At 31.0% G+C, this 18,246-nt stretch overlaps 8 protein-coding genes across 10 annotated transcripts; 4 read left to right on the top strand and 4 right to left on the bottom strand.

Annotated features, from left to right (window-relative positions):
* Positions 1 to 541: 541 nt before the first annotated feature.
* Positions 542 to 2,321, bottom strand: OCT59_029703 (uncharacterized protein; the record flags this gene model as incomplete). Of its 2 annotated transcripts, none has more annotated exons than XM_025318666.2 (1): positions 542 to 2,321. In XM_025318666.2, the coding sequence occupies one exon, from the start codon at positions 2,178 to 2,180 to the stop codon at positions 807 to 809; it is 1,374 nt and encodes a 457-aa protein (XP_025175521.1). The 2 variants fall into 2 exon arrangements, with proteins under 2 accessions (XP_025175521.1, XP_065994833.1); XM_066145705.1 differs by having other exon boundaries at positions 807 to 1,733.
* A 337-nt stretch (positions 2,322 to 2,658) lies between these two features.
* OCT59_029702 (uncharacterized protein) lies at positions 2,659 to 3,922 on the bottom strand (the record flags this gene model as incomplete). Its single annotated transcript, XM_025318667.2, has 9 exons — positions 2,659 to 2,787; positions 2,852 to 2,911; positions 2,973 to 3,101; positions 3,173 to 3,194; positions 3,267 to 3,315; positions 3,383 to 3,494; positions 3,556 to 3,686; positions 3,757 to 3,810; positions 3,880 to 3,922. The coding sequence occupies 9 exons, from the start codon at positions 3,920 to 3,922 to the stop codon at positions 2,722 to 2,724; spliced, it is 666 nt and encodes a 221-aa protein (XP_025175522.1). The 3' UTR covers positions 2,659 to 2,721.
* Positions 3,923 to 4,156: 234 nt separating this feature from the next.
* OCT59_029701 (uncharacterized protein) lies at positions 4,157 to 5,576 on the top strand (the record flags this gene model as incomplete). Its single annotated transcript, XM_025318668.2, has 8 exons — positions 4,157 to 4,232; positions 4,303 to 4,486; positions 4,555 to 4,592; positions 4,720 to 4,846; positions 5,036 to 5,135; positions 5,209 to 5,302; positions 5,368 to 5,459; positions 5,529 to 5,576. 8 exons carry the CDS (start codon positions 4,157 to 4,159, stop codon positions 5,574 to 5,576), a joined length of 759 nt encoding a protein of 252 aa, XP_025175523.2.
* Positions 5,577 to 6,437: 861 nt separating this feature from the next.
* On the top strand, positions 6,438 to 8,110 carry OCT59_029700 (uncharacterized protein; the record flags this gene model as incomplete). The annotated part of the gene is made up of 3 exons (XM_025311053.2): positions 6,438 to 6,465; positions 6,548 to 7,086; positions 7,167 to 8,110. The coding sequence occupies 3 exons, from the start codon at positions 6,438 to 6,440 to the stop codon at positions 7,938 to 7,940; spliced, it is 1,341 nt and encodes a 446-aa protein (XP_025175524.2). The 3' UTR covers positions 7,941 to 8,110.
* Positions 8,111 to 8,216: 106 nt separating this feature from the next.
* On the bottom strand, positions 8,217 to 10,822 carry OCT59_029699 (uncharacterized protein; the record flags this gene model as incomplete). The annotated part of the gene is made up of 9 exons (XM_025326569.2): positions 8,217 to 8,697; positions 8,773 to 9,012; positions 9,077 to 9,481; positions 9,557 to 9,711; positions 9,784 to 9,971; positions 10,050 to 10,193; positions 10,251 to 10,379; positions 10,458 to 10,471; positions 10,564 to 10,822. The coding sequence occupies 9 exons, from the start codon at positions 10,820 to 10,822 to the stop codon at positions 8,261 to 8,263; spliced, it is 1,971 nt and encodes a 656-aa protein (XP_025175525.2). The 3' UTR covers positions 8,217 to 8,260.
* Positions 10,823 to 11,013: 191 nt separating this feature from the next.
* OCT59_029698 (translation initiation factor eIF4A) lies at positions 11,014 to 13,611 on the top strand. Its single transcript, XM_025318669.2, has 7 exons — positions 11,014 to 11,146; positions 11,460 to 11,499; positions 11,587 to 11,666; positions 11,745 to 12,330; positions 12,402 to 12,689; positions 12,760 to 12,892; positions 12,989 to 13,611. Exons 1-7 carry the CDS (start codon positions 11,139 to 11,141, stop codon positions 13,045 to 13,047), a joined length of 1,194 nt encoding a protein of 397 aa, XP_025175526.1. The 5' UTR covers positions 11,014 to 11,138; the 3' UTR covers positions 13,048 to 13,611.
* Positions 13,612 to 13,747: 136 nt separating this feature from the next.
* OCT59_029697 (uncharacterized protein) lies at positions 13,748 to 16,352 on the top strand (the record flags this gene model as incomplete). 2 transcript variants are annotated; one of them, XM_025318670.2, is made up of 13 exons in its annotated part: positions 13,748 to 14,015; positions 14,094 to 14,149; positions 14,265 to 14,381; positions 14,462 to 14,519; positions 14,594 to 14,679; positions 14,759 to 14,878; positions 14,957 to 15,085; positions 15,161 to 15,268; positions 15,337 to 15,497; positions 15,574 to 15,621; positions 15,690 to 15,865; positions 15,946 to 16,034; positions 16,105 to 16,352. In XM_025318670.2, 13 exons carry the CDS (start codon positions 13,748 to 13,750, stop codon positions 16,258 to 16,260), a joined length of 1,572 nt encoding a protein of 523 aa, XP_025175527.1. In that variant the 3' UTR covers positions 16,261 to 16,352. The 2 variants fall into 2 exon arrangements, with proteins under 2 accessions (XP_025175527.1, XP_065994832.1); XM_066145665.1 differs by having other exon boundaries at positions 15,946 to 16,352.
* Positions 16,353 to 16,382: 30 nt separating this feature from the next.
* On the bottom strand, positions 16,383 to 17,723 carry OCT59_029696 (uncharacterized protein). The gene is made up of 3 exons (XM_025309390.2): positions 17,566 to 17,723; positions 16,969 to 17,436; positions 16,383 to 16,880 (listed from the first exon to the last, which is right to left on the bottom strand). Exons 1-3 carry the CDS (start codon positions 17,643 to 17,645, stop codon positions 16,454 to 16,456), a joined length of 975 nt encoding a protein of 324 aa, XP_025175528.2. The 5' UTR covers positions 17,646 to 17,723; the 3' UTR covers positions 16,383 to 16,453.
* Between the last annotated feature and the right edge of the window lie 523 nt (positions 17,724 to 18,246).

Genomic DNA, 18,246 nt, shown 5'->3' with positions numbered 1-18,246 from the left:
AATAATATATACTTCAGTAATGTTTATCTTTCTTTGTAAGTACAAAGAGTGCCACGAGGTGAATTCAGGAGACGAATGCTCCGTAAAAGGTAAAGAAATTTAAGGGGCATGCGTTCATCCGGAATAAGACAGTCCATCACAAACGTAATTATCTGGTATATAACGAACAATATCACAAGATTTTATCCAAAAGATTTTTGCATGTCTTGTATTAATGGGATTTCGTTCCAGCTTTGATTATTTAAATTTTTTTTTTTTTTTGATGCAATACAGATAACTCCGAAATTATGCTTGCGGAAAAAATGAAGTGTGGTAGTAAAAGAAAAAAGGCCGACTGGGCTTGGCCGGGAATTGAACCCGGGACCTCTCGCAATTCAGAGGACAACCCTAAGCGAGAATCATGCCACTAGACCACCAAGCCTTAACATTTACTTAATTAAAATTATTAATATATGAATTATTTATACTAAATGTATATTAAGTAATAAAGCGAAAAAAAAACCCACGATATCACGAGTTTCACATGATCCAAAATTAAAAGTGATGATTCTGTTTTTCCAATTATATTTTTTTATTTATAATTTAGGAATATTTGTATGATATATTATATATGTTTTGATCTTCACTAACAATGAAATTTTTTGGTTTAATAGCATGCTTGAGCCTTGAGATAAATCATATGCCCCTTGTATAAAAAAAAAATAAAAAATAAAAAAAAGGCTATGAATAAAAGAATGGAAAATAAATCCAAAATTTTATAACTAAAATAATATAAATATGACAATTAAAATAAAAATAATCTATTATTATTGGAGAGTATCTAACTTCATTCTGTATTCATTCCAAGCCCACCATTCTTGAGTCCATCCTTTAGCCCATACAACTCCAAGATAAACTGGTTTTATAGCCTTATTATTATTGTTATTCCCTTTATTATTACCATTTCCATCAATTATACTATTTCCATCAATTATTCTATTTCCATCAATTATATCATTTCTGCTGTCTTTTTTATTTTCAGTGTCATTTCCATTTTGAACTTGATTCTCATAATCCTTGGATTCAGCTGTTCCGTTATTGCTGGTATAAATAATCCCATTACCAAGTTCATTCTTATCATCAATGTTAACTTGATTTTCATCATTTTCATTGGGAATATATGATTGATGGTCTAACCTAAAAACAAATTCTTGGGCATAAATAACCAATTTGTTACCTTCAGATTGGCGAAACATATCTTCCAAAGCTTTTGCTCTTGGATTATAAGATCCAACTAAAGAGGCAATATCGACTCCTGTAACTTGAACTCCATCAATTTCTAAACGTATTCCGTTCAATGTATCTCGCATATTCCAATTTGTGCTCAACTGTCTTGAGAATTGGATTTGAGAATTTTCCCCACAAATGTCGCCCAAAGTTTCTAAAGCCTTTTGATCTTGTTCATTCAAAAATTTTGTATGAAAACGTATTGAGGCATCAGAAGACTCTAATTCGAGTGTAAGAACAGCACCTGTAAAAAATTCAATAGCGGAAGATCCCTCAAAATTGGACTTTATGAATTCTTTATGGATTGGAACGTCACGCAATGATAAAAGAATCTTATCGGCTGAAGTGAAAGGGTCTTTATAACTTAAAGGTTTCGGAGTTTCGGCTTGAAGAAGTTGTGCGAGTCGACATAAACCATAATAACGCGCGTCTTCTAATAAACTTTCTCTAAACAAGTCAAGTGACATCCCAGGCGGTAAGTTAACAGAAGAAAGTGGAAATATATTATATCCTCGAAGATATCTTAAAATAACTTCAAACGATCGAGGGTCTCTATCAATCGTGATTTCCTTGACGGAAGTATTAGAAGTAACATATGTTTGAGTACTAGTGCTAGACTTAGCTTTGTTATAATCAGTTTCCCCAACACTGCTAAGATCGTTAGCTTTTCCAATGTTGTCCGGAGAAATAATATTCATCTTATCTATTCGCGTAGTTACTGAGTTTACAATATCATCATTTTCTCCTGGCACCTCGTCACAAAGAAAGGTTTGAGTAAAAAAGTTTGGAGAATCAAAAGTTACTGATGAGCGATAAAGACGAAAAGTTTGCTCGCCAACGTGCACAATATATGAATTCATAATAGGTGAAGTTGAGTTTGAAGGATTGTCGTTAAAGTTATGACCGGGAGACATTTTTATGAATTTGCTTATGGGGATCGTAATATCAGTAAGAAGATATTTATCTAAGAAATCTAAGAAGTAAATCTAACTTGTATATTAAAGAATCAATTTTTTAGATATGTATGCTGTTTACTGATTCTCAGATTTTATGGCAACACCAACCCCAACAAACGCATCAATTTATATAACCCCATTCAGATATGTCAACCCAAACCTGCGGCGAGCCTGTTGTTCTCCGCGCTAATCATATGTAACCGCCAATCGGAATTTCATTAACAAAATTATCAGATGTATGCACGTAAAAAAGATTCATAGATTTGTGATCATCTTATGACAGACTATTTATTATGAAACTTTTACTTATAGGTTTGGTTAGTCAATTATGTCAACTTAACTCTGTCAAAAAAAGAAAATTTTGATTGAATTCTACTTAGACCGCAGTTATATTAGAAATCTTATATACTCGGAGCAAAAATTAAAATTAAGTATAAAGTTGGCCAAGAATTATTACATTATTATGCGAAGGCTAATTTAGGTTGTTCAAAGGTGAACTTTACAAATCTTTCAATGGATCCTCGTTGATATCAATAGGATCTCTCTCGATAAACAATTCCTCGTCCTATTATTTAACCGTAAAAAAGTTAATATCGGCCCTAAAATATTTACCTGTGATTCTAACTTACCTCAAATACCTTTTTCTTCATATCAATAGCATCCAATATTGTCGAGACAATCTCGTCAAACTATTAACAAAGCATCTTCAATATTTTTGAAAGAAAGATTTTTGAAAGTAAATAACGTTACCATTCTTTTTCTTTGTCTCCAGAATTTACGATTTTTCTCAAACTTTTCATCAATTCGTTTTGCATCATCAACAGAAAATTGTTTAGTGCCTGACTGTAATTCTTTTAGCCGTTCTTCATATTTCCTGTTCTGAATTTAAATAAATAAATTTTCATAAAAATAATGTAACTTTATCTTAGCGATGCAGATACGCGACTTACCTGTTCGGTTAGAACTTTCAGTCTTTAAGTGAAAATTAAAATTTTGCAATTAGAGATTATTCTCTACACGTTCACTCGAAAAACCCTTATATACCTCTCCTCGCATTGCTCATTAGTAAGAGAATTATTCAATGTAGCCAATTCTAGTCAACACGAAATTAAAGTTAATTGTCTTATGACTTATAGAATTAAACTTAAAATTTCACATACCTGACGTTAATTGTCTATTTTTCTCCTTGTATTTATCAACTTCCTTCTTAAGTTCCTCGATTTTTGAATCCATATCATTCAATTCTTCCTGTGAAGGTGACTCGAATTGTTCCTATATTTAAAATAAATTAAGATCAAATCTTTAGTAAGAACTGAGTTTCCGATAAACTTACCTGATTAATGACATAAACACTTTGCTTCCCATAGACTTTCTGACGAACTTCGGATTTAATTGCAAGAGCGTTCAACACCTTCTGTGCGACCGTCTTAGTTATAGCTCCATGAAGATTATTTGAAACATCGGCTATTATATTTATTTGTAGTAGTGATAAAAAAAAGTATAGATTATATACAAGTTATTATTGGAAGGATACTAGCACTGTAAGGTCTATTCGTCTTTCTCAAATAATCCACGATCATTTGTTCTGCTATTTTTAATAATTTTTAAAAGAATTAATATTAACCCTATTAACAATTGTAATAGATTAGTTTAATACCGTCATCGCCTTTAGCAGCGGGAACTTTCTTTATTTTAGCCATTTTTAAGAAAAATAATATAGTAATAAGGAAAAAAACGCGTTCCTAGAATCCTAGTTCTTATTAAGTGATCGAGATGACGAGATCAACACGCGATTATTAATATCTATATAGTATAATAAAATAATAAAAACATAAATAAAAAAAGGAATTAAGGAAATATAAGTTTGTGCAACTTAAATAAACTCATTAAGTATATAATCGCATTAAATTTTCTTTTAATTAATTAATTTTAAAATGAGAAAACGCACTTTAACTGGGGAAAACGTTAGGAAGAAAGCTACATCGGCAGCCAACTTTTTTAATCAAGCTGGTTTCTTACTATTTCTATTTTTTTCGGTTATCTCTTATTATCTATTCTTTTAACAATGACCTCGACTTAGGTCCGCAAAAATCCAATAAAAATGGCGCAGTAATGAATACAATCAAGAGAGCTAACCACCAAATCAATAATGACAACACTATAATGGGAAGAAATCGAGCCCTATTTGACAAAGAAGAATATGCGCTTAGAAATACTTATAAACGCGACGACGATATTGATGAGGACAATGAAAGAAGTACCGGGTAAAAAATTAATTGTGGAGTTTTGTTATAAAATTTATAGTAAATATGAACTTTTTTTCAATATGAAGGAGCAATGATATGGCTGAGTTGATTGGACTCCTTCAGTGTGAGTTACAATTATCTCAAATTTTATTTTTTGAGTATAATATACGACTCGATCTAAGATAAATAATACTAAACCTCCTTGGCTGGCACCAATACACAAATATTTCAAACAATAACGCTTACTATAGCTAAAACCAAGAGAAGGTCCTTATCAAAATTAAACAAATTTGAACGTGAACAAGGAGCACGATTAGAAAAAACTAAGGAAATGATTGATGGTGAAAGTGGTATTATAACCATTTGGGTTAACGAAATGTAAGAATATCGATCCGGATGGCAACATAGAATCTAAAATAAAGGCTTCCTCAAAAAACAAATTAACAACGAATTGAATTTACTCGCTGTTAATTTCTCTTGGAATATCTCTAAATGTGCCCATCCGCGGATGTCGAATTGAAACACTAATCATATAGAAATTTTCTAATTGCTCGTCTCGTTATGTAGGAAAGAAATTACGTCAAATGTGAAAAGAAAGATTGATAACCGATTAGAACGTGAGAAAGAATACATCAAGAAACTAAGGCTTGATCTTGAGAATTACCAGGTTTAATTTAATAAAATTCAAGATACGATTTCTTTGCATCAGTTTAGACGTTTTTAATATGAATATTTAACAGATAATGACGGCAAAAACATTAGATAACCTCGCAAAGCTTCACACGCAATCCCAAAAGTTAGGGCGGAATCTTGATAACAATTTGAAGCAACTTTGTATGATAACTAAATTATTTTGCTAAAAATGATGAATAATTCTGACTTCCGTTAATGTTATCTAGATGCAGTCGACGAAGCTGAATTAAATGAGGCACTAGAACAATTTATTAAACAGCAAAACCACGTTCATAAAAAGTTATTGCATACAAACAAGGTAAAATAGAAAGAAATTTATGTTAATTCATTTTAACGATATCCACCATTTCTTTTTTAACAAAATCAGAAGGACCACGACATGACTGCACTCAAAAAACAGTTATCTGGGTGCTAGTTGGATCGAAATATTAAGAAATTTTAAATAACAAAAAATTGGCTGCTTTCTTGTAATATTTAGTAAATTGTAGATTTCAACTTTATGCAAGTACAATATTAATTAACGATTTTATAAGCGAAGAGTAAACATAAATAATTTTCTTTTACTTGAATATAAATATTAGTTCCCTTTACAAATTTTAAGTCCACGGATTAAAACACTGACTGAGAGGTGTAACTTCGTAACAACCACCTAATATCTAATGCATACCATTGAGCTCGTATAAAAGAAATAAACTATAATTTATACAACAATGCATAACAGCTAATAGATAATCCGATTTCATTGTTTCAAAGTTCGTTAAATTTAACCTAAACGTCTTAGGCTAAACCCTAACCTTGACAAGAAATGTGAAACAAATGAAATAGTGAACGAAAATCACAAAGAATATGAAGTAACAAAGAGAACAAAGCGATACAAAGCACAACAATCGCGATTGAACTAAAAATAGATCGATCATACATGCTTTGTTTTATTTTACTAGATCTCCACTAATGGAAATTATTAATTTAAATTTGTGTCACTTCAATTCTCAAGTATATAGAGTAACAACTTGGAGGAAATGGGTCTTTGACGGCTTTTCAAAGTCGCCCTTAGAAATTTAGCTCAGCTCCTATTCCTTGGACTAGATTCCAAATTTTAATTTTTAGTTAAATCGCTGGATCGATTATAAAGTCTTTTCGTATCGGAAATAAAAATATCTAGTCCAAGGGATTTTCTCTCTCTTTTGTAGTTCTAAATTTTCATTGTAACTTTTTTTCTCTTTGAACAATGAAAAATATACAAATTTTTACCATAATTTTTATCATTAATCTTTGTATGTCGCTAAAAACAATCATCGCTCAAAGTAAGTTCTTTCGGAAGTTAGTAATCTTATGATTGTCTTTAATTTGCCACATTAATTTCACGATATTATTTCTAATTTATAGTATCATTAAAAGTCGATTATGTTACAATCGAGGGATTAGAATACTTTAAGTCACATAATTTTTCTTCAAATAATCCAAATCCAGCGTTAAAATCAATAAATTCGACAGCTTCAATAGCTTTAAAAAACGATAGTCCATATTCAGTAATGAACACAACAGTTACACCACCGAATGGTAATAAACGAGAATATATCTCATATGCACCATATTTATGGCCATCTTGTAAAGGTATAAAAAATGTCACTGATCCGGAAACTCAATGTCCCTACAAGCCACGCGACGGATTATATAATCCTGATGTTAGAAACCTATCAGATCCAGTTGATTCTAGAAATATGGTTAGAGATGTATTAAGTTTATCGATTTTTTATCAATTACACGGGGATGAAAATTTTGCCGAAAAAGCCGTACAGTTGTTGGATACTTGGTTTGTTAACGAAGAAACTAGTATGTTACCTGAAGTTATTTATGGTCAAATAAAAAGAGGTCCAGGAGAATGGAAAGGAAGAGAAGAAGGAATTCTTGATACGCGCTTATATGTCAGTATATTTGTTTTATCTTGTAATTTAACGATACGTGCTACAGTACATATTAACCCTTGCTTTTCTGCTTTTCTTAGGTATATATTCCAGTTGCGGTTAGAATTCTAGAAAAATCACGTGCATGGAATGATAATATTGACAAAGGAATAAGGAATTGGATTTCGGATTTTTCAAATTGGTTAATGAATTCCAACTTGGGAAAACAAGCATTCAAAAGATCAAATAATCATGCAACATTTTATGTAGCACAATTAGCGACATACTTGGAATTTTCCGGAAGAATAGATGAAGCAAGAAATCTCATAAGAAAATTTTCCGAAACAACATTTCAAAATATGATATTAAAATCGGGAGAACAGCCAATGGAGAGTAAACGAACAAAACCATATCATTATCAATGTTTTAATTTAGAAGCATTAACATACATTGCTTTGTTATCCCAAAAAATAAATGGAACAAATTTATGGGAAATTAGAACAAAGGATGGCGCTACCATCCAAAATGCCGTTGATTACTTAATTCCTTTAAAAAATCAGGATGCTGGCCAGGAAGGTGAAGCTATTCTTTTGCCTGCTTTATATAAGGCTAGAGATTATTACGGAGATCGATCTGGTAAATATGCGAATACTATTAGTAAATTTTTAAAAACGACAAATGGTGCTTCTGAATGGTGGACCATATATAGCCCTAAGAGTTTAAGAGATGGTAATGTTAAAAATAGCAATGGTAAATCTTATAATTATGATAATTACGATTCTTATTCAGAAAATTCTGCTACATCTTTATTTGGAACTTCATTATATGCCATGCTTAGTTTCGGTTTGGGCGTTTTCTTTGTGTTTTTGTACTAAAATAATCCTTTAATATTATTATTTTCAAAATTTATGTGAGCGGGTTTCTTTTAATTATTTATTAAAAATTAATTTTAGAAAATTCAAATCAGATTTGTAAATTATTAGACGATTTGTAATTTTATTTTGTAACAAATAAATACACTAGCTGTGTTTTTTGTAAGATACAGAAATAATCGGTCGTACAGAGTAACACTAAAAAATTCGTCCTCAAAAATAGAGAAATATTTACTGATAATACATATGCGTCAATGAATTATTATTTTTTATTAAAGTCGACTTAATAACAAAACAGATCCAAACAGGAAATTGTTAATATTTTATTTCAGAGGCCCTACTTTAACTTTATATTTTTCTTTTTTCTTTTTCTCCTTTTCTTTCTTTTTTTCAACTATCAATCTTTGCTTTTGCTTTAATTTCCAATTTCTTTCAGCACCTTCAATTATCTTCGTCATCAAATTTGATGCTTGACCTTTATTCAATCGATTCAATTCTTCTTCGCTCAAGCTAACTAATTTTTTTTTCAACCAATTGGTCTGTTGTTTTGTTAATGGATGATTTCGCCATTTGGCATATCGCGAAGCTATAGTATTCGCGGTCTTTATTCCACATTTTTCTTTAATCCATCTATCGCAGGCACGTATCGTGGAAAATAATGAATCACTCGTAATGGGTAAATTTTCTATAACATAATAATGCTTCATAGTACCTTTAACCATTCTGGAAATTTTTTTACGTTTTATAGCACAATATGTTCCTACAAAACATTAAACAATAATAAATTACAATATCATAAATAAGAACTAATATAAATACGCAATTAATTTCGTACCATTTTCTTTTTTTACTTTTATTGTCCCATAAGATTGTAATGATATAACATACGAGTCTTCTCCGACTCTAAGCCATACATTCTCTGAAATACTTCCAATGTATTTTGCTCCTGAGCAATCATCAATAATTTCAAAAGGATTACTATATTCTGTTATATGAATCTTTGTTGGTGTATCTATTGTTATTTTTGATTTTTTTTCTTTTTTCTTGTGTACGTAAAGTGATTCTAAATTCTCATCTGCAAGGTAATAAGGACTAAATAAATATAAAAATCACGCAATAATTAATTACACAAAACTCACCCTTCATTTCCATTGTAGGATCTAATCCTAACAAAGTAGGAGTAGTAACTAAATCGGGAATTTGGCTATAAGAATCGATAAAATCTAATACCAAACAATCCTCCTTTTCTGGAGAAAGACGCATTCCGCGTCCAATCATTTGTTGAAAGAGTACAGGTGATTTGGTTGGTCTACTCATTATTACACAATCAATATTTGGTATGTCAGTGCCTTCGGTCAATATACCGCAATTCACTAGAACAGGGAACTTTCCTTCTTTGAATTCTTTTAGGGTTTCTGCACGAATATGAGACTTCGTTTTACTACTTATTCCGCGAGCATCAAGTCCATACTTTTTAAATATTGCTGTCAAACTTTCAATGTGCTTAATGTCTACCCCAAAAACCAACGTGGATTTTCTCTGCGCTTTAAATAAGAATACATAAGTAATAAGCTCACATTTTGTCAAATAACAAAATAATAATGGAACAAAAGACTTACCTGCCAGTTCAAGATATGTACGCACAATAACATTATTACGCGAATCCACATTGAGATATTTGGAGAGATCATTCATATGAAAATCTTCCTTATAGCTTCTAACTTTGGATAAATCAACGTTGGTTTTTATTGTAGTTACCCTGAGATTGCAAAGCCTACATATGAATGCTTAATTAGAATAATTCCACTATAAGTCTACGGTTAAATATACTGAATTTATCACTTACCATTTTTCCCGAATCATATCCAAGAAGTCCTTATGATATGTAATCTCGTCGAATGCATTTATTAGCGCTAATCCATCATATCTTCGAACTGTAGCAGAACATCCCCAAACAAACAAATGAGTTTCTTTCTTATCGGCACCAAAATACTTTAGAATTCTGCGGTAAGACGATGCCGCAACATGATGAGCCTATTATAAGTATATCGTATGTATTGATTAATAATATTCACCAATGATTAACAACAAACAATTACTAAAACAAATTACTTCGTCAATTATAATAGCCTTAAAGTGAGATGGATTATATTTTTCAATGCGATGTGATTCTAATTTTCCAAGTGTATTTACACTACCAAGAATAACTTCTGCATCTCCTTTTGCTCTCCTTCCACCTTGATCTATTTCAATCGACTGTAAAATTTGTTATTCCTTTATCTGGAATAAAGAAATTTTATAAACGATTCCTACCAAATCTGAATGTTTTTTAATTTGACTAAATGCCTGATCAATCAATTCTTCTCGGTGAGCGAGTACAAGAACTTTATCGGCATCAGGAAAAGGAGATGGAATTTGTTTAATTAAATTTGAAAAGATAACCTATCGATGTATAAATTCTTTCGATATTAACACGTGTGATTATGATTTGCCGTATCTTTTTGATGTAATGTCAATTACCGTTTTTCCACTTCCTATAATATAAATTCTCAGGGATTAATATAATTTTGACTTTATATATACAAGAAATGCGCGTAAATATTGTAAATTTATTTGTCCGACTTACCTACAGGTAACGATACAATTTGGCGGTTAACTTTATGATCAAGAAACTTGCTTAGACAGGTATCAATGCATTCTTTTTGATATGGTCTTAAATAGGTTAAAGTTGAACTATAACGCATGTTTACCTGTACTACGCTACCCAAACTTTTTCGTATAGGAAAGTTCAAGCAAACGCGTTCAGAATTTCTTATAGTCGTTTTACGAAACTCTAACACGCCTCTCCATGGTAATTGTTCAAACATGAAACTTAAATAGAACATATTTTAAAAGGGAATGATGCCACCAATTTTAGTTCTAAATTTTGTGTTATATTTCAATCCGCAGTTACCGCAATTCCGCAGTTAAGATATGCTAATTTATATTGATATTACAAATTAGGGAGTACAATTGCCACGTGGAAAGAATTAAAGGGCAACTTTTAAAAAAGGGAGATAGTCGGACTCGGCACCCTGAATTGTACATCAGAGAAAAAAAAATTTTTTTTTTTTCAAAAAATTTTTATAAACAATCGAGATATTTTTTTAATCTATAATTTTACTACATTAAATCTTGAGAATTTCCTTCCATCTTTCAAGTATGAGTAAGTAAGTATCAAGTTAACTTATGTATTTATTGTTCAAAGGACATAAAGTAGTTTTGAAAACAGTACAATAAAGAGATTATCTGTGCTAAAAGAATGAATATAGTAACTTCATTTGATCATTACGAGAGATGATTTATGAGATTTATAAATTATTTAGAAAACCGCTAAGTGTTATGCTTTTAGAGATGTCAATACTTAGTTCCCTTCTTGCTTTCGATCACTTAGTATAAGCAAAAAATGACTAGTAGTTATCCATATCATGTTAACATATCGTTTCATTGTGATGCTAATCAATTTTTTTGCTTGATTAATAGAGACGAAGAATTTAATGATATCCCGGATGCAGAGATTGAGGTAAGTTATGCGAACATAAATAATTTAGATATTTAAATCATAAAAATTAAGTAATTTGTTTCATTAACATATACTTTTAAAAATTAGTCCAACTGGGAAGAAGTGGTCGACAACTTTGATAATATGAATCTTAAACCTGAACTTCTCCGGGGTATCTATGCTTACGGGTAAAATATATCGATTCTATTTAATTTAAATAAATACTAGCAGACAGACTATATGTAATATTAAACTTATGGTTTTAGGTTCGAAAAACCTTCGGCTATTCAACAGCGAGCTATTCTCCCTGTTATAAAAGGGCATGATGTAATTGCCCAAGCGCAATCGGGAACGGGCAAGACTGCTACATTTTCTATTTCTATTTTACAAAAGCTTGATATGTCCATTAATCAGTGTCAAGCTCTTGTACTTGCTCCGACTCGTGAATTGGCTCAACAAATTCAGAAAGTAGTAATTGCACTTGGCGATTTCATGAACGTTGAATGCAATGCTTCGATTGGTGGTACAAACGTTCGTGAAGGAATTAAAAAGCTCGAAGCTGGTGCCCACGTAGTCGTTGGAACACCCGGACGTGTATTTGATATGATAAACAGGCGTGCTTTAAAAACGGATCATATCAAGATGTTTGTTTTGGATGAGGCAGATGAAATGTTGTCACGTGGTTTTAAAGAACAAATCTATGATGTCTTCCAGCTCCTTCCTCCAAGCACCCAAGTAGTTCTCTTGTCTGCTACGATGCCAGCTGATGTTCTGGAAGTGACCACCAAATTTATGCGTGAACCCGTTAGAATTCTAGTTAAGCGTGACGAATTAACATTGGAAGGTATTAAGGCAAGTAGCTTATGTAAAATTTTGGTTTAATGCAACATAGACTCACTTGTGACTTTTGATATGATATATAGCAATTTTATATTGCCGTTGAGAAGGAGGATTGGAAACTTGACACTTTGTGCGATTTGTACGAAACCGTGACTATTACCCAGGCTGTTATTTTCTGTAATACACGAAGAAAAGTCGATTGGTTAACCGATAAATTGCATGCCCGAGAATTTACTGTATCCGCTATGCACGGAGATATGGATCAAGCTCAGCGTGACGTTATCATGAAAGAGTTTCGTTCCGGATCCTCTCGTGTACTTATCGCCACGGATCTTTTAGCTCGTGGTATTGATGTTCAACAAGTATCATTGGTAAGTATATTAGATTAATTTTCGCAAATTAATTTCCAGAATACACAAACTTAACAATATTTTCTGTCAGGTCATCAATTATGATCTTCCTACCAATCGTGAAAATTATATTCATCGTATTGGTAGAGGTGGTCGATTTGGTAGAAAAGGTGTTGCTATTAACTTTGTTACGAGCGAAGATGTTAGAATGCTCCGCGACATAGGTATAATTTATTGATTATTGTTTTATTATACTTACTTACATACATTTACAATTTGGGGATTTTATTTAACTTGATCATTTTCTATTTTTTGCACAGAACAATTTTACAACACACAAATCGATGAAATGCCCATGAATGTAGCGGATTTGATCTAAAAAAAAAATATATATATATTTTTCACATTATTACTCATTTTACGATTCATTCATATCACCACCAAAAAAAAAAATTATAATCGACAAAAAAAACATATATTTAACCTAAAATATAAATTAAAACCACAAAAGTATTCAAAATTAAACGCTATCGACTTAAATATAAACATTTTTATTGTTATTTCACACTTTTATATATTTTTTATTCCCATTTCTAGAATATTGTTTTATTGTATTACAACTACTTTACACTTAAAAAAATTCTTATATTAGCAATAACATTTATTATATATATTTGACGAAGTAATTCACACATCATCCGGTTTATATGTTAAAAGTGGTATTTTGTTCTTAATTACCAATTACACTTCAACTGTAGTTTTTTTTTTACTTCATGCGAAATTTTACTACTTTTTTTTTATTTTTGGGAGTACAAAAATTATATCTTTGTGTGCCGGGAAAAGGAAGTCAGCGGGCAATGTCTTCATGTTAATAGAATTAATTTAATTAATTATTTTATTCCGAAGATATTAATAAATGAATTGGCATTATCTTTTGATTTCGAATTTTTTTTTAAACTTTGTTACTGTACGCACAGATGACTGACTTATAGTGCCGGTCAGAATTATTCAAGATAAATGCTTAACTAAATTCGTGTAACAGAAAATTTGTAAAATTCAACTCTCACTCCTTCAGTAATATGAATATAGATTTCACGAATAATAAAGATAAGTTTGAGAATGCCTTTACTTTCGAGTCTTCAAGTCCTCCCAAACAGCCTCCTCCTCCTTCTCCAACAGCCGTACATAAATCTAAATATAAGCGTAATAGTCTTCCTAGGAATACTGAAGAAGCAAGACAACGACGTATTGAGCTCGATGCGCAAGTTCGAAAAAGACAACGCGAACAATTAATCAGTGCTAAACGTTTCAAACATCACGAAAATTATAGAGATGATGATGATGCTGGTATATCCTGGATCAGATTTTAAATTTTTAGTATTTTAATGTAATAAATTAAATTTATTGTGAATCATTTATGTGTAGAACCAGAATTTACATTATCTCAGCAAGACATTGAAAAGTTGAAATCTGGTCTGAGTGTCAGTACTAATTTTTATTTATTTTTTTTTTGCCTGGATATCTTATGAATACAATATTAAACATTAAAATCAAATTTCGTTATAATGTAAAATATCTGCCTATCATTGATTATAGAATGTTAACCGTGATACAAGACTTTCAAGTCTTCAAGACTTAAGTAAATTTCTTGTGGATCCTCCGGATACTTTAAAACAGTTTGTAATTGAAGGAAATTGTATTGAGATATTAATTGTATGTGATTTGCCTGTTTTCATCATGAATGAGTAAACTTTCAAGACCTATCTTAACATTTTTATCGATAAACTATACAGAAATTCTTATCCGGTATTGATCCGGAAGAACAACTTCAGGCTACTTGGTGTATAACAAGTATGTGTTGTAAGTTATAGTGCACTATATCATCGATCTGTTTGATAAATTCTATAATGCATCTTTAAACAAAGATATTGCTGCTGGACCTAAGGAGTTTGTTAATAAGGCTTTGACAGCAGTCCCGTATTTGATCTCTTTCCTTGAAAGGGATAATATTGTAAGTTAGACTTGTAATGACGCGTTAAATCGTTTATCATATGTGACCTATATATTGCATAACTTACGCTTTATAACAGTCCTTGCAAGATCAGGCTGCTTGGGCTATCGGTAATATTGCAATAGAAAGTCCTGAATATAGGGATTTACTTCGTAAGAATGGTGTTTTGATTCCCTTGATCAATTTGCTTGATTATAAGGTAATTCCGAACTAATTTTGAGAATTATTACTTACATTAGAGTTTATAAACTAATAATAAATGTTGCATTTATATTAGGATGTAAATCTTGTCCAAACAGCCTGTTTCGCTCTCTCAAATCTTGCTCGTACCCCAAATGCTGGTTTGGACGAGTTTTTTGCTGGAGGTATCGATAAACACCTTTTGCGTCACTTAAAAACTGATGAGGTTTGAGAGATAAATGTCTAATTATTTTATTTAGTCATTAATTTAATATTAATTTTATAATTTGTCATTCGACAGAGCTTTGAAGTTGTCTCTGAGGTTGCTTGGGTATTAACTTATATAACTAGCGATAAAGACAATAAATATACCACTCAATTGTTGGAGGAAGGGCTTGCTTCACTTTTGGTATTTAAAAAATTTATTACAGCGTTCCTAAGTCAAATTAGCATTAAAAATTGTTACATTTTTATTAGGTTAAACACATGAGACCGTTGCTGGGCCATGGGCCTTTAGCATTACCTTTAATTAGGACATTGGGTAATATTGCTAGTGGTCCTGATGAGAATACAGATATCTTGATTCAACAGTCTGATTTCTTACCAACGATGATTGAATTTATTCAAAGTGATTGCAGGTAAAAATTTTTTATTCGAGTTCCTATTTTTATTATAAAGTGTAAAAACGATAATAACTTAGTCACGTGATTTTAGGCCAGTCAAGAAGGAAAGTTTGTGGGTTATGTCCAATATAACGGCAGCGTGAGTAATTACAAACTATTTAAAACGTGTTTAAGTGGCCAACTAACTTGTGCATTCAATTAATTTAGTCGTCGCCCAGACGTTTTAGATAAAGTGTTTAACACTGGATTTATTCCAATTCTTTCAATTATTGCTACTCATAGCAACTTTGATATTCGAAAGGAAGCTGCCTACGGCTTAATAAATATTGCTTCACATGGAGCAGAGTTTATGAGGTCGTTACCCCATCAAGAACTTTTGCCAGGTAATCTCGAAAATTTTTTTCCGCGCGCTTTGATCACGCGATTTAATCACGTGATTTAATCATATGTCTTTATATATCAGGTTTCTTAGAATATATTCGATCCCAAGATTTTGATTTGATTCGCTTAGGGTTAGGTTATATTGAAATGCTGTTGACACAAGTTCAAAACGTAAGTTAAATTTGTTTAAAATGAAATCATTTCAAATATTAATATTTCAATATACATTTTTTTAACCTAGGGTAAGCAATTAATGGAAAGTATGCAGGGTATTGATGCATTAGAATCTGTTACATTGATAGAAGATCAATTATTACGTAACTCAGCTAGTCGTTTAATGGATCAATATTTTGAAGAAATTTCGAATGAAATGCAACAAATTGAAGAAATTATTTAAATAACTAAGAATTAATTTGCTCAAATCTTTTATTTGTTATGCAAAAATTTAGTAAAATAATAATTTATAGCAATAAAAAATTTTTATAATAAAATATAAGGTGTTCTTTTTCTTTTCTTTTTAAAAATATTCTATTTATTATCCATTATTAGCAAAAAAAACATTATGCATCATAAAATATTAAAAAGTAATTTTATTCAGGAGCATGAGAAAATAAAAATGAAACAGATTCGCCATTGTGAGTACGTCGAATAGCTTCAGCTAAGGTAGGAGAAATATCAATGGTATCAATTTTTGAACAAATGGCTTTTTTGTCATCATGTGGTATAGTATTTGTTACTACTAAACTTTCCAACTGTGAATCGTTAATTACATCAATAGCTTTACCAGAAAGAATACCATGAGCCACTATTGCGTATACTTTGGAGGCACCACGCTCTTTAAGAGTTGTAGCGGCCATTTTTAAAGTACCGCAGGTATCTGCCATATCATCAATAAGAATTGCAGTTTTCCCACTAACATCACCAACTAGAACCATACGTGATACTTCATTTGCTTTTTTACGCTCTTTATGAATTAAAGCAAATTCAAGATTCAAACGATCTGCGATTGACGCCGCTCTGCACAAAAAGAACAAACTTTTAGAGAAAGAAAAAATAGAGATTACATAAGAATAAAAAGAATTGTGTACTGTTGTGTACTAAATACCTTTTTGCTCCACCTGCGTCAGGAGAAACAATAATTGAATTTTGCCATTCAGATATATGAGTTTTGATATATTTTAACATAGAAGGCTCACAATATAAATTATCTACAGGAATATTAAAAAAGCCTTGAATTTGACTAGCATGTAAATCCACAGTAATAACATGATTTGCTCCAGCCACGGTTAACATATTAGCTACTAATTTAGCAGAAATTGGAGCTCTTGATTTATCTTTTTTATCTTGTCTTGCGTAAGGGTAACAGGGAATTACCGCAGTAATTCTACGTGCTGAAGCAGTTTTACATGCATTTATCATGATTAAAAGTTCCATTAAATTATCATTAATTTCTCCGCATCCTGATTGAATAATGAATACATCTTCATCACGTACACTCTCTCCAATTGTCACTGAAGTCTCTTGATTAGAATATTTTAAAACGACAACTTTGGATAAATCTATTCCTATTCGTCTGAATTCATTTTATGTATAATGATATATGAACACGATAAATGACGAATTAAAAGTAAAAAAAATCGGTTGGATTGATAATTTATTAAAACGAAAAAAAACGACCTTTAAAAATTCGCAAGGTACATACTTTGCTACGAGTTTAGCGAGTTCAACGTGTGAACTACCCGAAAATATTTTTATAGAATTAGAAGTAGAAGACATTGCCATGTGAGAACCAGAAGTTGAAGAAAATGTGACACGAATTAACTCCAAATTGAAGAAAAAGAAAAGGAAATATTTTTTTTTTTTTTTTGTTGAGCAGAAAGGTTGGTAAATCGGGTTTACGTGATTACTAAAAAAGTTAAAAATTGTGAAATGCAGAAAGCCTTATATCATTTTTTTTTTTTAATGAAAATCTATAATAATAGATGGAAAATCATATCTTATCTTGATCCAGTATTTCAAGTGAACAATCACACGAGGAACATTCACAAATTTTTAAGATAGAACAAATGTAAAGATATAAAGGGAATTAAAAATTCTATTCGTATTTAAGTAACAAATGCCCACGATCACTTTTAAAATTGAATTTATAAAAACTGCTCAGACATGTAATTCACATACTAATACTGTATCATATTTGTCACTTTATGTCACACACTGTCATTACCACATATAGGATTAACTGGTCCTGGACTAATTTAATAATAGCTTGCCGTGTTACATATTTTTCTTACCATTTGCAATATATATTTCTCATCATTTTTATTAAAAAAATCATCATACCTAACTCTATTTATTTATTCAAATAGAATTTTGGATTTGGGAA

The sequence above is a fragment of the Rhizophagus irregularis genome, chromosome 9, assembly GCF_026210795.1.
Source record: "Rhizophagus irregularis chromosome 9, complete sequence".
Taxonomy (NCBI): Eukaryota; Fungi; Glomeromycota; class Glomeromycetes; order Glomerales; family Glomeraceae; genus Rhizophagus; species Rhizophagus irregularis.
The sequence above is the reverse complement of the archived record's forward strand: the minus strand, read 5'-3'. Positions and strand labels throughout refer to the sequence as shown.